This window comes from Perca fluviatilis, chromosome 20 (genome assembly GCF_010015445.1).
Source record: "Perca fluviatilis chromosome 20, GENO_Pfluv_1.0, whole genome shotgun sequence".
NCBI classification, from domain to species: Eukaryota; Metazoa; Chordata; class Actinopteri; order Perciformes; family Percidae; genus Perca; species Perca fluviatilis.
Window position 1 is genome coordinate 32379155 of NC_053131.1, and position 13331 is coordinate 32392485.

General features: G+C 43.7%; 1 protein-coding gene across 1 annotated transcript in view; it reads left to right on the top strand.

The window, feature by feature from the left end:
• LOC120548943 (neuronal PAS domain-containing protein 3-like) overlaps positions 1-13331 on the top strand; it is a 262015-nt gene that overhangs the window by 4266 nt on the left and 244418 nt on the right. The window contains exon 2 of the mRNA XM_039785447.1: positions 11486-12427. Within this exon, the coding sequence (XP_039641381.1) occupies positions 12249-12427 (179 nt within the window). The 5' untranslated portion in view covers positions 11486-12248. The remainder of the gene's footprint in view (positions 1-11485; positions 12428-13331) is intronic.

The following is a 13331-nucleotide window of genomic DNA, read 5'->3' on the forward strand; positions in this document are numbered from 1 at the left end:
GTCGCAGGGCTCAACATAAAAAAAAAATCCCCACTGGCCCCCGGGGCCAGTAGATCAGAGTTTTGCTGGCCCCTTCTACATTTTTACTGGCCCTGAAAGAAATATCATAGGTGTGATTGGAAAAGGACAAAAAAGCAGGAAAATATACGCTGCACCTATATGCTTTAGAAAATGGTTCTAACCCAGCTAGCCACTGCCACTGGATGTTGTGCCATTAGCAGCAAGGGGGTCATCAACTACATTTTTCCAAGGGCCAGAATTTTTTTAAGCAGACACTCCAGGGGCCGGACTTTCAAATAAAGAAAATAAAATTATACCTAATACCATCATCTTGTTTGATATTTTCACTTTCTTACTAAATTAATGCTATATTTTTTTACATTAGTAAGCAAACCCCTAAAAACATGGAAAATCCATAATGATAACGAGATAAGCTACTTAACTAGAAAATGATCTCCGATTAGTCCTGTATGCCTAATTTGAAATAAGACAATTCTGTTGCTAAATAATACAACCGGCAACATCATCAAGAATGAAGAACGCGTCATTCACGTGCATATTAATTAGCCAAATGTATTTGTTTTGGTCTTATAATACATCCACAGGTTTACCGCTCCAGCGGAGAGGATGGCTCGTTGAGACAGCAGCTACGCTTACAAGAGTTTGTCCAAAGTTCAAGATTGGTTGCAAATTAAGACAAACAGTTAGACTACAAACTGACATCTTTCATTTTAGCTCGTTTGTAAAGTCGCTGTTTGCAGAGTAGAGCTGTGTTTGCACAGCGCGGTGGACGAGAGTGGACAGCGCAGACAGATCAGACTGAGATATGGTTTCTACGTGTTTCTGCCTGTAGAACAGGTGCGTGGGTTATTGATAAGTATTGACTCTTTAATCATGGAGGTTTTAGTGTAGGCTACCTACTTACAGTAACGAGTGTAACGTTAGTTCATCTGCGCCATCGGCGGTAAATAATCCTCGGTAACGTTTCCAGTCAGTAGGCTACATGTGCTGCGTGAAGTAATCTAGGAGCAGTGATTCGCCAAACCTCCCTTATTGCAGTCGAACACATTTCTTCTAATTTTATTTTTTAGTAACGAGTAACGAAGATGCTTAGTGGAAATATAACGGAGTAAAAGTATACATTTTATCTAGGAAATGTAGTGGAGTAAAAGTGAAAGTTGACATAAATTTAAATAGCGAAGTAAAGTACAGATACGTGAAATTTTTACTTAAGTACAGTAACGAAGTATTTGTACTCCGTTACATTACAACACTGCTTCAGATACAGTATTAGGGGACCACTAAGGTCTATATAAAAGAGACTTCAGATACAGTATTAGGGGACCACTAAGGTCTATATAAAAGAGACTTCAGATACAGTATTAGGGGACCACTAAGGTCTATATAAAAGAGACTTTAGATACAGTATTAAGGGACCACTAAGGCCTATATAAAAGAGACTTCAGATACAGTATTAAGGGACCACTAAGGCCTATATAAAAGAGACTTTAGATACAGTATTAGGGGACCACTAAGGCCTATATAAAAGAGACTTCAGATACAGTATTAGGGGACCACTAAGGTCTATATAAAAGAGACTTCAGATACAGTATTAAGGGACCACTAAGGCCTATATAAAAGAGACTTCAGATACATTATTAGGGGACCACTATGGTCTATATAAAAGCTTCCAAAAAGCAGCATGGCATAGGACCTTTAAATATCCTCCATGTTTTGGTACAGTTATTACCGGTGTTTCACACCTTAAAGGGGTGGTTCAGAATTTTGGACATAGGACCTCATTTCCAGGTTAGCCAGTGTGTTAGTTATCAGTGGAGACCATTTTCAACACTTTTCATCCAGTCCTCCCAGCTGAAGAGTTCGCTGGTGCTAGGCTAGCGCAGGTCAACAGTAACTGCTAGCCTGCCACTAAAAACAGTCTTACCAAATAAATTATAACGCCAGACTATCAATGTAAATGTAATGTGTTAATAGAATAATGTTTGAAATAAAACTACCTTTTCAAGTGGAGTTCATTCACAACACATTCAAAGGTGGACGCATTCTTTAAGCAGTGTGTACGGGAATGTGTCCTTGGCCACATTCTATACAAAAACCACAAAATATTAAACGAGTGTGCCAAACGTCTTGGGCGATTTTGGTTTGCCTGGAACACGCCAACGAATAGACCCAGTCTGTATTGTTTAGTTTCTTCTTTCTTTAACTCCTGGCGGACTAGGCACGGGAAGTGCATTGCTGCCTCTCGCCGGTTTTAAAAGGACAGCGCATTTGGTCTTTGCAAACGGAAATGATGGAGGTGTTTTATTTCCATATGGAGCGGGGAAGTGAGATCCGATCACAAGTGGTCACTCGGGAAGCATTCAAATGCCAGGTGTGAACACATGCACTTAGAGCTGTCCACTTGATGTCCCATCGCCCAAGACGCATGTTAATGTCAGATCTGCACAGGGTTTATTAAACACGTTGTAGTCCAAGGCATCACATTTGGAAGGACATCTGCAGAATTGCTTTACAGCACAAAACCGTCAGAAGGTGGTCTTCCAGAGAAAATGGATCCAATTGTTTTTAGATTGTTAGATTAAAAAGGCAGCAAAAGGTTAAGCAGGAGAGATGTTTTTCAGTAGTCCCATAAAACATTGTCCATATGTCGATCAACATAAATATATTAATCTTTTAAGTCGTTTATCAAGCAAAAATGTCAATCGTTTTGCCATTTCCAGCTCCACAAATATGAGGATGTAGCTTTTCTGTTTTATAAAATGAGAGGTAGGGGTGGTTCGGTTCTTATCACGGTTCTAGGGTCACGGTTTTCGGTTCTGTACGGTTCTTGTTATTTTTTCTTTTAATCTTTAACACTCCAGAATATACTTCAGCATATGATATATAGCTAAAATTAGCATATTTAATGCATCTTGCACAATACATGCACACAGTGGCAGTTCTAGGAGGCTATATATTGTTTTATTTCATCATAGGTAACGTGAAATCCAAAATGTTCCCACACACCAGACTATAAACGACGCTGGCGCATCCTCCAGCTCCGGGCAGCCTCTCTCCCACCTGACATTTCTGCACGTGACGTGACCTGCAGCAGCAGCAGCCCACGCCACTTGAGGAGCGGTCGGCTCGCCGTCTCTCAAAATCTGACGAAAATCTTTTAAACTGACCTTTGTCGATCTGAAATGAAGACATATTCAGCAACTGCACGGCCTATTTCTCGCTTAAAATGTTTTCAGAAACACGTTTCGGTGAACTATTTTCGTAAAAAATACGAGATCGTATTCTGAACGAGCCGCCATGACAGTCTGTTTTGAAATTCGGGAGCAGCAAGACCCATGTGACTCGATCGTCCAATCAGCTGCCATGGGTTGCGTTCGTCAAACTCATCCTGCTCGGCATTTCCAGTAAGTGTTTTAACATAGGTGTCGAAAGTGGGCACTACGGTAGGAAGTATAGTGGTTAGTGCACATTAACGGTGTACTGACAAACTGTGCGGCACACACACGCTCCGAACCGAGACTAGCGAACCGAGACTAGCAAACCGAGACTAGCGAACCGAGACTAGCGAACCGAGACTAGCGAACCGAGCGGTTCGGATGTTTTTCCATGAACCGTACCACCCCTAATGAGAGGCTGTGATGGACATCCAACGTCCCAATCAAATGATTCAACAGAAGGAAAAAAACATTGATTATGGGTCTTTTGGGGGAGGCAATGACAATCAGTTTAGTTCGGAGGAAAATTTGCATGATTACTTTACGGCACAAAACCAAAAGAGGACGTGGTTCCTTCAGAACAAACGAAGCAAATGTAGATTCTTTTTCTTTTGGCAGACTGTAAACAGGAGAAAAATCACTTTAAATAGTGAAAGAAAGCACCAATCAGTCCTTTCAAATGAAATGAACCATTTCTTCTAAAAAATGAAGTTGGTGACTCTTGACTTTCTTTTGCAAACAGGCGGTTTTACTCATCAATCATCACTTGTTGAACACGTAAGAGTGTTCGTTTTGTCTGCAATCTCATCTTCTAAAAAACAACAAATGGTGATTTCTCTGTCATCGGCTGTCTCTCTCTGAGGATGGAGGGAAAGAAACGATCAAATGAGGAAACAGACGTGATCTTTAACAGACTGATGGTCGGCTTAATAGAAAGGCACGCGTGTCTGCAGAGACGGCAGGCTGCGTCCAAAATGGATTTAGAGAGACATGACGGGGAATTATTGACTTTTGTTGTGTTTTACAGCAGAGAAGTGTGTGTGTGTGTGTATGTGTGTGTTTTAAGAAATTGTATTTGCACGAATTTGTGTAACAATGCATCTTTTTTCGTCTACGAGTTCTGAGATTGAAATTTCTTTTCTTTCTTTTCATCTAAAAGGAACACCATTTGTAATTTTTCTTCTTGGCTTCTTTCTCCTCAAACTTCTGACTTTAGTTTCAGATGTCAGATAGCATTTTTGTCGGTGCTTTAGCTCCATTTTTGTCTTGTTTTTTTTCCCCTCGAGATTTTCTCCCTCTCTCATGGTCATGGTTACTGTATATACACGAAATCAAGTCATGCAATATTCTAACTACAGCTGATACGTCATGTATGAAATCGACTCAGTTCACGCTACCTGTAATCAATCTATGTCTTTCCATCCACTTTGCATAAATCTGTCTCTCCTGTAAATATAATTGTGCGTTGTGTTTAGTACCTTGTACCTAAAAATACTATTGCCATACAGCACCTGAGATTCAGTACACATATTATTTTGTGTGCATTTGGGGTTTATTGGCTAGACAATAACATCCGGAGAATCAGGTCCTGGCATTATCCAGAGTTTCCCTTTTAGAGCGGTCACGGAGCTAGTGAACAACTGAGTTTCTTTGCCTTTCCTTGCATTTGCTGACTATTTCGGGCATCGGCACTTAGCGACAGAAGATACTGAATCTCGTCGTCTCTCCAGTAAGACATTTTCATTGGCGTCTTTGTGTAAATCAAACCCGTTCTCACTCCCAAGTCGTAAAATACGGACGCTTGGTCAGTGTCTCTCAGCGTTGGACAAACATCACAGGACACAGGACTCACCCAGGAGACCAGGGGTTCTTGTCCCGTTCCCATCTTTTCCTAATCCTAACTGTCCTGTTCTTGTGCCGCATGTCAGTTAAACATACGTACGTCTCGACCCAGAGCGTCTAAATATGACGCCAAAGGGCTTGGGACGAGTCCCGATAGCGTCAAAGAGTGACGCCAAGAGTCCCGACCCAGCCCTCGGCCACGTGGGACGAAATCAACACCGACCAGAAGTCCTAAGTATTTGAACATCTACAGTTCCATGACTTTACAAACGGCCACCAGCAGATGAAGACCATGTAGTATGTTTGAAAGCTCCAGAACAAACTAAAGTAGATATTGGTATGTGGGTTGATACAGTTTACTCAAACTGCATCTGTATCTAAGGTCAAAAAGGACCTGAACTAGTTAGAGCCATAAAGGCACGCAAGCCAAGGCTGATGGGAAGTTTAGTTTAACAAAATGTCAAAATATAAGATTGTCATCTCTATTTGGGTTAACGAGAAACGCCTTCAACCAATCGTACCTGATCAGACGAAGAAGTGTGTGTGTGTGTGTGTGTGTGTGTGTGTGTGTGTGTGTGTGTGTGTGTGTGTGTGTTTTGTCCTGAGGGACAACAGCAGGTTGACTGTCCTGATTCTGTCTGCTGTACTTTACCTGGTCACAGCTCACTAAAACAGCCAGTACACACAGCCGGTAATGTACACACACACACACTCCTCCCTGCCCGCCCACATAAAAAAAGAAATATACACACACACACACACACACACACACACACACACACGCGGAGGCAAATTCCTATTACGTCAAATGCATATTGCACAGACAAACACACACATCATGAGTTAGCAGTCATACTTAAAAAATACAGGAACGAACACACACACACACACACACAAGCACACACACACACACACACACACACACACACACACACACACACACACACACACACACACACACACACAAACACACACACACACACACAAACTCACTCTGCTCAGTCCTAATTCTATAAGGGGGTCCAGCATGTCTCCCCTGAAACCTCCAGTCCAATTCATTTGATTTCATTACAGAGAGAAAGACAGAGAGAATGAAAGAGGGAGAGGGGGGGAGAGGGAGAGAGGGGGAGGTAAACTGTACTGCGGGCGAGCGAGGCCGGGTTGCAGCAGTGGTTTTCATTAGGCGCTGCTGTTTAGAGCTGCGATCCAATTTAGACTGCAGGCTGGCAGAGTGGCGAGCTGTGTGTTTTTTTTTTATTGGTATTTAATCAGCACAATTGGGACGTTTTATTAGTGCGAATGCTTTGTTTCGGAGGACAGGCGAGAACCGTTGGTTATTAGGCGCTCTCAGAGTGAGGCTCAGCGTCTCCGCAGGGGGTCCAGTAGAGGGGAAGGGGGGATGAGGGGGGGGGCGGCGTTTCAGCAGGTCCACAGGAGGATGAAATATTGAAAATGTGTCCTGGGTGGCTCGATGAGGAGGAGAGGGGAGCAGTAAAAAGCACCAGAGTTGGGGGTTCGATTCCCTGTGCTGAAAATGTCAGGACGCTAATGAGAGTTTTAATTCTGCAAACAAACAGAAAGAACAAGATAAATATCGGTGACGTGTTTTTCATCCAGTTAATGTCAGCTTGTACGTTTCTTTTTTATTTATTTCTTTTAAGGTTAGCTCATTAGCTTACTTTGCTAAGGACTAACAGGGTTCCCAAAGGCCAACCCTATCTCTTTCCATACAACTAAACTGCATTCTCAGTTACATGTCGAGGGAAACGTATTTTCTCCTTTCCTTGCACAGCGGCTGGATTTTCATGATATTACATATCACACGAAAGAAACATCTTCTCTGGCTTCAACAAAAAACAAATCAGCGTCCGATGAGGAGCTACTGGCTGCTCCAGGCGTGGATCGGGCGGAGACTGTTTAGAAGTGAGACCAAGGGGGTAAGTGTCTCTCCACAACGCGTAGCTCCTACGGCGCCATTTTGATGCTAACAAGCCATCACCCCCCAGTTGGCATCCCATTGACTGCCATTCATTTTGACGTCACTTTGACTGGTCTCTGTCCAGAGCAATGGGATCTGTTGGTCCATTTGATATACTGTGTATGAGTGAGATGCCCTAACTCAGAATTACTTCCTGTCTGTGTGTCCCGTGGGTTCCGCCATGGCCACGCCTCTTTAGGAGAGTAGCGGCAGGTCCTGAGTGTATTGACTCCAACGGGAGTAGTGAATGTCGACACAGATTATGAGCTATTCTTTCGCCCCATATCACCACAATATGTAAATGTTGGAGGCAATTTTCACAAGCCACATACATGTGTCTCCAGAACATTCTCAGACGGACACATCAGGAGAAAAATCACTTTGTTTGAGACCTGTTTCTGTCTCAGGACCAAACTCTCGCCAGATCTGGCAACGCAGAGAAGCTAACGTCAGCTAACGCAACCCGTTCTCACTCCGAACTCGTAATGTACGGACGCTTGGGCAGTGGCTGTCGGCGTCGGATACGGCGCAAAAATCTCCCTTCAGTGTGTGTGTAGAACGCACCGGGGAGAGCAGCAGCTACACAGCGTTTGAAGATGACGTAGCACTAAGAGCGACTACGGTAGCAAGTAGTATGGAAGCCCAAAAATCTGTGTAGGGAGGTTGGTTGGTTGGGGTGGATGGGTCAAACAACACGGGACGTTCACCCAGGAGACCGGGGATCGTGTCCCGTGTCACGTTTCCTAAACCCAACTGTCCCGTTCTTCTTTTCCTAAAACCAACTGTCCCGTTATTCTTTACCTAAACCCAACTGTCCCGTTCTTCTTTACCTAAACCCAACTGTCCCGTTCTTCTTTACCTAAACCCAACTGTCCCGTTCCTCTTTTCCTAAACCCAACTGTCCCGTTCTTCTTTACCTAAACCCAACTGTCCCGTTCTTCTTTTCCTAAACCCAACTGTCCCGTTATTCTTTTCCTAAACCCAATTGTCCCGTTCTTCTTTTCCTAAACCCAACTGTCCCGTTCTTCTTTTCCTAAACCCAACTGTCCCGTTCTTCTTTACCTAAACCCAACTGTCTCGTTCTTCTTTACCTAAACCCAACTGTCCCGTTCTTCTTTACCTAAACCCAACTGTCCCGTTCTTCTTTACCTAAACCCAACTGTCCCGTCACTCTTTTCCTAAACCCAACTGTCCCGTTCTTCTTTACCTAAACCCAACTGTCCCATTCCTCTTTTCCTAAACCCAACTGTCCCGTTCTTCTTTACCTAAACCCAACTGTCCCGTTCCTCTTTTCCTAAACCCAACTGTCCCGTTCTTCTTTACCTAAACCCAACTGTCCCGTTCCTCTTTTCCTAAACCCAACTGTCCCGTTCTTCTTTTCCTAAACCCAACTGTCCCGTTCTTCTTTACCTAAACCCAACTGTCCCGTTCTTCTTTTCCTAAACCCAACTGTCCGTTCTTCTTTACCTAAACCCAACTGTCCCGTTCTTCTTTTCCTAAACCCAACTGTCCCGTTCTTCTTTACCTAAACCCAACTGTCCGTTCTTCTTTTCCTAAACCCAACTGTCCCGTTCTTCTTTACCTAAACCCAACTGTCCCGTTCTTCTTTACCTAAACCCAACTGTCCCGTTCTTCTTTACCTAAACCCAACTGTCCGTTCTTCTTTTCCTAAACCCAACTGTCCCGTTTCTTCTTTTCCTAAACCCAACTGTCCCGTTCTTCTTTACCTAAACCCAACTGTCCCGTTCTTCTTTACCTAAACCCAACTGTCCCGTTCCTCTTTTCCTAAACCCAACTGTCCCGTTCTTCTTTACCTAAACCCAACTGTCCCGTTCTTCTTTACCTAAACCCAACTGTCCCGTTCTTCTTTACCTAAACCCAACTGTCCCGTTCTTCTTTATCAAAACCCAACTGTCCCGTTCTTCTTTTCCTAAACCCAACTGTCCCGTTCTTCTTTACCTAAACCCAACTGTCCCGCTTCTTCTTTTCCCTAAACCCAACTGTCCCGTTCTTCTTTACCTAAACCCAACTGTCCCGTTCTTCTTTACCTAAACCCAACTGTCCCGTTCTTCTTTACCTAAACCCAACTGTCCCGTTCTTCTTTACCTAAACCCAACTGTCCGTTCTTCTTTACCTAAACCCAACTGTCCCGTTCTTCTTTACCTAAACCCAACTGTCCCGTTCTTCTTTACACTAAACCCAACTGTCCGTTCTTCTTTACCTAATTTTTTAATGCTTAAAGTGCCATTTACTTATGGCAATCCCGACCAAGCGCGTTTAGTTAAAGTGCGTTTAGATCTGACGCTAAAGGAAACTTTTAGCGTCAATAACAACGCCAAAGGCACCTGACCAAGCGTCCGTATGTTACGCGATGGGAGGGAGAATGTGACGCGTAGACCACGTCTCCAAACAGACTTTGAATGCAGATTTGTCAAAAACGAAAGTGATCCTGGGAAAACATTTTACTCCAAAGTAATTGAGAATGTTAAGTTGTATGGCAACGTAAGTTTCAGGAGACAGGACTATAGGCCTACTTTGAGCAATGCTAACTAGAGACTGAGTGGAGGGTGTAGCATTTCTCATAAACTATATGAGTCTATAATTCCTACAAACTACGAATGTGCAACGACTTTGATTTAGCAGAACGTGTCAGACAGAGTTTAAATGCTGCAGCAAAACAAGTTGTAATGTATCTTTTAGGAAAACTGCTTATTTCTTTGCACATAAAATATATTTACTGTACAAATAATGACATAATGTAATAAAAGTTTACATGACCTGTAGATATAGGCCTAGGCCTACTGACTGTCAGGTTCTTCATACTACTGCTATGTGATATGATGATTGAGATATAATTATTATTTCATTAAGCTCCACATAAAATGATATAGGGATAAAAAAATCGGAGGAAATGAGCTGTGAGTGGAAAGAAGGGAAATGGAGTCATTTGTGAAATAGGAAGGGGCGGGGCTAGAAGGGGGGCACAGGATGGCACCGACCCCTCACCCTCCCCATTGACAGCTAAAGTGCTGTCAATCTGACAATTGTGAGGCAGACTGAGCCTAAGAAAATGTGTATATGGATATCAATTTTCTTTTTAGTGAAAACAAGTGAAATGAATAATGAATGTGATGTTTTATTTAGCAGAATTACATTGTGTTCTGTCCTATCTAATAGTTCCTATATTTCTAAGCAGATTTCAGGCCTCCTCTGTACCACCCCACTTAAAAAATCCTGGAAACGCCCCTGAGAGAGAGAGAGAGAGAGAGAAGAGAGAGAGAGAGAGAGAGAGAGAGAGAGAGAGAGAGAGAGAGAGAGAGAGAGAGAGAGAGAGAGACAGAGAGAGAAGACAGTACGAAATAGAGAAAGGGGAGGAGACATTATTAGAGCGAGAGAGAGAGGTGGAGAGTTGAGTGAGTGAGAGAACGGGGAGGAGACAGTATGAGAGAGAGAGAGTGTGTGAATATGACTTTATTCTGGAGTCTGATCACACATGGAGCTCCAGTGAGAGGAGAGAGGAGAGCTGAGCGGCTGTTCTGAAAGAGAGGAGAGACTTCAGACACACACACACACACATACACACGCCTGCTGAAAACACACTCCTCTCAAACACACACCGCACTCATTTACCCAAACCTCTGACTGTACTGTAGCTCCGTGCGTCTTTTTTTTTATTTTATTTTTTTTTGGCACAGACCCCGCATATCCATCCTCATCTCCACAGACACAACCCCAGGGATACCTGAACACTCCTGAGGTTGAAATCCATTCTTAAAAATGACACTATAAGTGGATTTGTTTTTGATTTTTGGATTTGTTTAAGGAATATATAAGCAACCCCTCATATTACGCGCAGGAAAAAGCAGCATAGTAAAACTGAAACGTTCCCTTCTTCTTTTTGGAAAACATTTCCCCCAAAAAACAGGACTGTGAAAACTGTGAGGACTCAGGTTGTCAAGTATATATTATATATTTTTTTATTGACTTCGTGTCTGCGCACATGCATGGTGAAAGTTTGGGGACTTTGGGAGAGATAAAAAACATGGGATAAAAGGGACCTTGTCTATAAAATGGTTTCTTTATTAGCTGTCTGCGCAGCTTTTAAAATAAAAGTCCAGTTGAACAGCGAGTGCTTTATTCTGCACAATGAACCTCCCGCTGAACAAACAGCGCTATCAGTCAATATCTCTCTCTCTCTCTCTCTCTCTCTCTCTCTCTCTCTCTCTCTCTCTTTTTTTTTCTCTCTCTCACAGCACACACGCATATACACACATGCGCGCACACACACGCAGGCGCTCGCCGACATACCGACACACTCTGGCGCTGCTGTATCACTGTATCACACACCAATGTCATTGCCGAGCTCGCGCTGCTTAGTTGAGAGCCGCGCGCTCACTCACTGACCGACTGACTGACTGCTCTCTTTCAGGTCCGCTGTTCCCACAGACACCCACCATCACCACCACCACCACCGGCCGGCAGACACCCGAGAGGATAGCCGGGGACGGGATGCTTTTCTCGGATGGAGAGCCAGCGGCGGTGCCCGTTTGAGAGCGGAGAGTCCGGAGCTCCTGCGCCCGGGACACAGCAACACAGACACGGCTGCTCGTGTGTCTTTTAATCGGTGAAATTATCCCCCCCCCCCCCCCCCCCTTAGACCCACTGATCCATTGATCCCATTGACTGTTGAGTGGGAGGGAAAACGAAGTGGGGAGACACACCGGGACCATGATCCGGACGGAGCTGCACGGGGGTTATCTCTGAAACGATAGAGCCGCCAAGAAGAAGAAAAGGAGGAAGAAATAACAGAGGAAAAGCTTCCTGATCTTTTCTGCCCGTGCATTATAGGCAATACACTCACTGATCCCGTTAATCAATCGATCCACTGATTGGTGACTGGTTGTTGGTTGGTTGGTTTTGCGCACTGGAGACGTTTTTGGCACCATGATCCGGATTTGCTTGAGAGTTATCTCCGAAGGTTAAGAGAAGAGGAAAAAAGGAGATTTAAAACCACCGAAAAAAAAGAGAGAAGATTTTTTTCTGTTTGTCTTCTGTTGCTAAATCAATTCCTCTGTTGACTCGGTGACTGGTCTGTATTGGGAGGAAGAAAGAGGAGAAGAAGAAGGGGGGAAAAAAAGAGAAGAGGGTTGTAAAACTATAGACTCGGGTAGCGCTTCGCATCGGACACGGACATGATCAGGATCTTCCCGGATTTCAGCGTCCAGGTGACGGCTTCGGGAGGCGGTGGACCCGGGGTTGGAGGAGGCGGCGGAGGCGGCGGGATGGTGACGGGACCCCAGGTGGGTCGGCTGCCGGGAGCCACGAACGGGACCCCGCAGAGCGTGCAGGGAATCACCGCCTACCAGCAAAGGTATGTCTGGAGCTGCAGGAAAAAAAAAACGACCTGTAGCGTCAAATAGTGTGTGGAAAAAGTGTGCATAAACACACTTAAAGAAATGTTAATATTCCCTAATAGTTTTCCTATAATATCATCCTAAAATCTATTATAGGATCACCAAATATCTTCTTCATGGGACAGTTTTATGTTGAGATACAGTTGGGCGTCTCTAACTCAGTGGACACTTTTTGCTTTTGTTTTTAAAAGATCTTCTTTTTTGAGATATCATGAAGCACAGAATCTGTTGGTATTTAAAATCAAAAGTTTTAGAAATCATCCATAACCCTCGTCTGCAGGTACATCATTCTGCGCCATGGATGAGGTTGTTTTTTTATTAGGGGTTATCTGTGAAGGTCCTTGTGTCTGTGTTGGGATGAATGTATCCAAAAATGTGGCCCTTTTCCTCCAGTTATTTGGTTCTTTTTTTTTAATTTTATTTGATCTTTCAAACCTGGGAAGGAAACCTAGCGTGTGGTGACTCCTCACACGGGAGGACTCAATCCAATATCCACGGTTTGATTTGGGATTATTTGTGTGTGTTTCAAAGCAAGTTGGACACTCAAAGTGTTTGTCTAAAAGACGTATATATGGAGTTGTATGTATGTGTGTTCAGCAAAGACAGAGGGATGAAGCGACACAAGGAGGAATCAGGTTTGCGGCGATTCAGTGGAAATAGAGGAGTAAAGTCCAGGTAATTCGGTGGCAAAAAATACCATGATGTGATTCTGCTAATTCAGTGGAAACACAGGAGGCCGTTTATCGGAAATAAGAGGACCGAGTTATTTCAGTCCAAACGAGATGAAACGTTGAGTGTTTTTCTAGCTGGTCATGAAGCTGCGGTTTCTTCAGTCCAACCTGTTTTCTCGAAACAATTCAC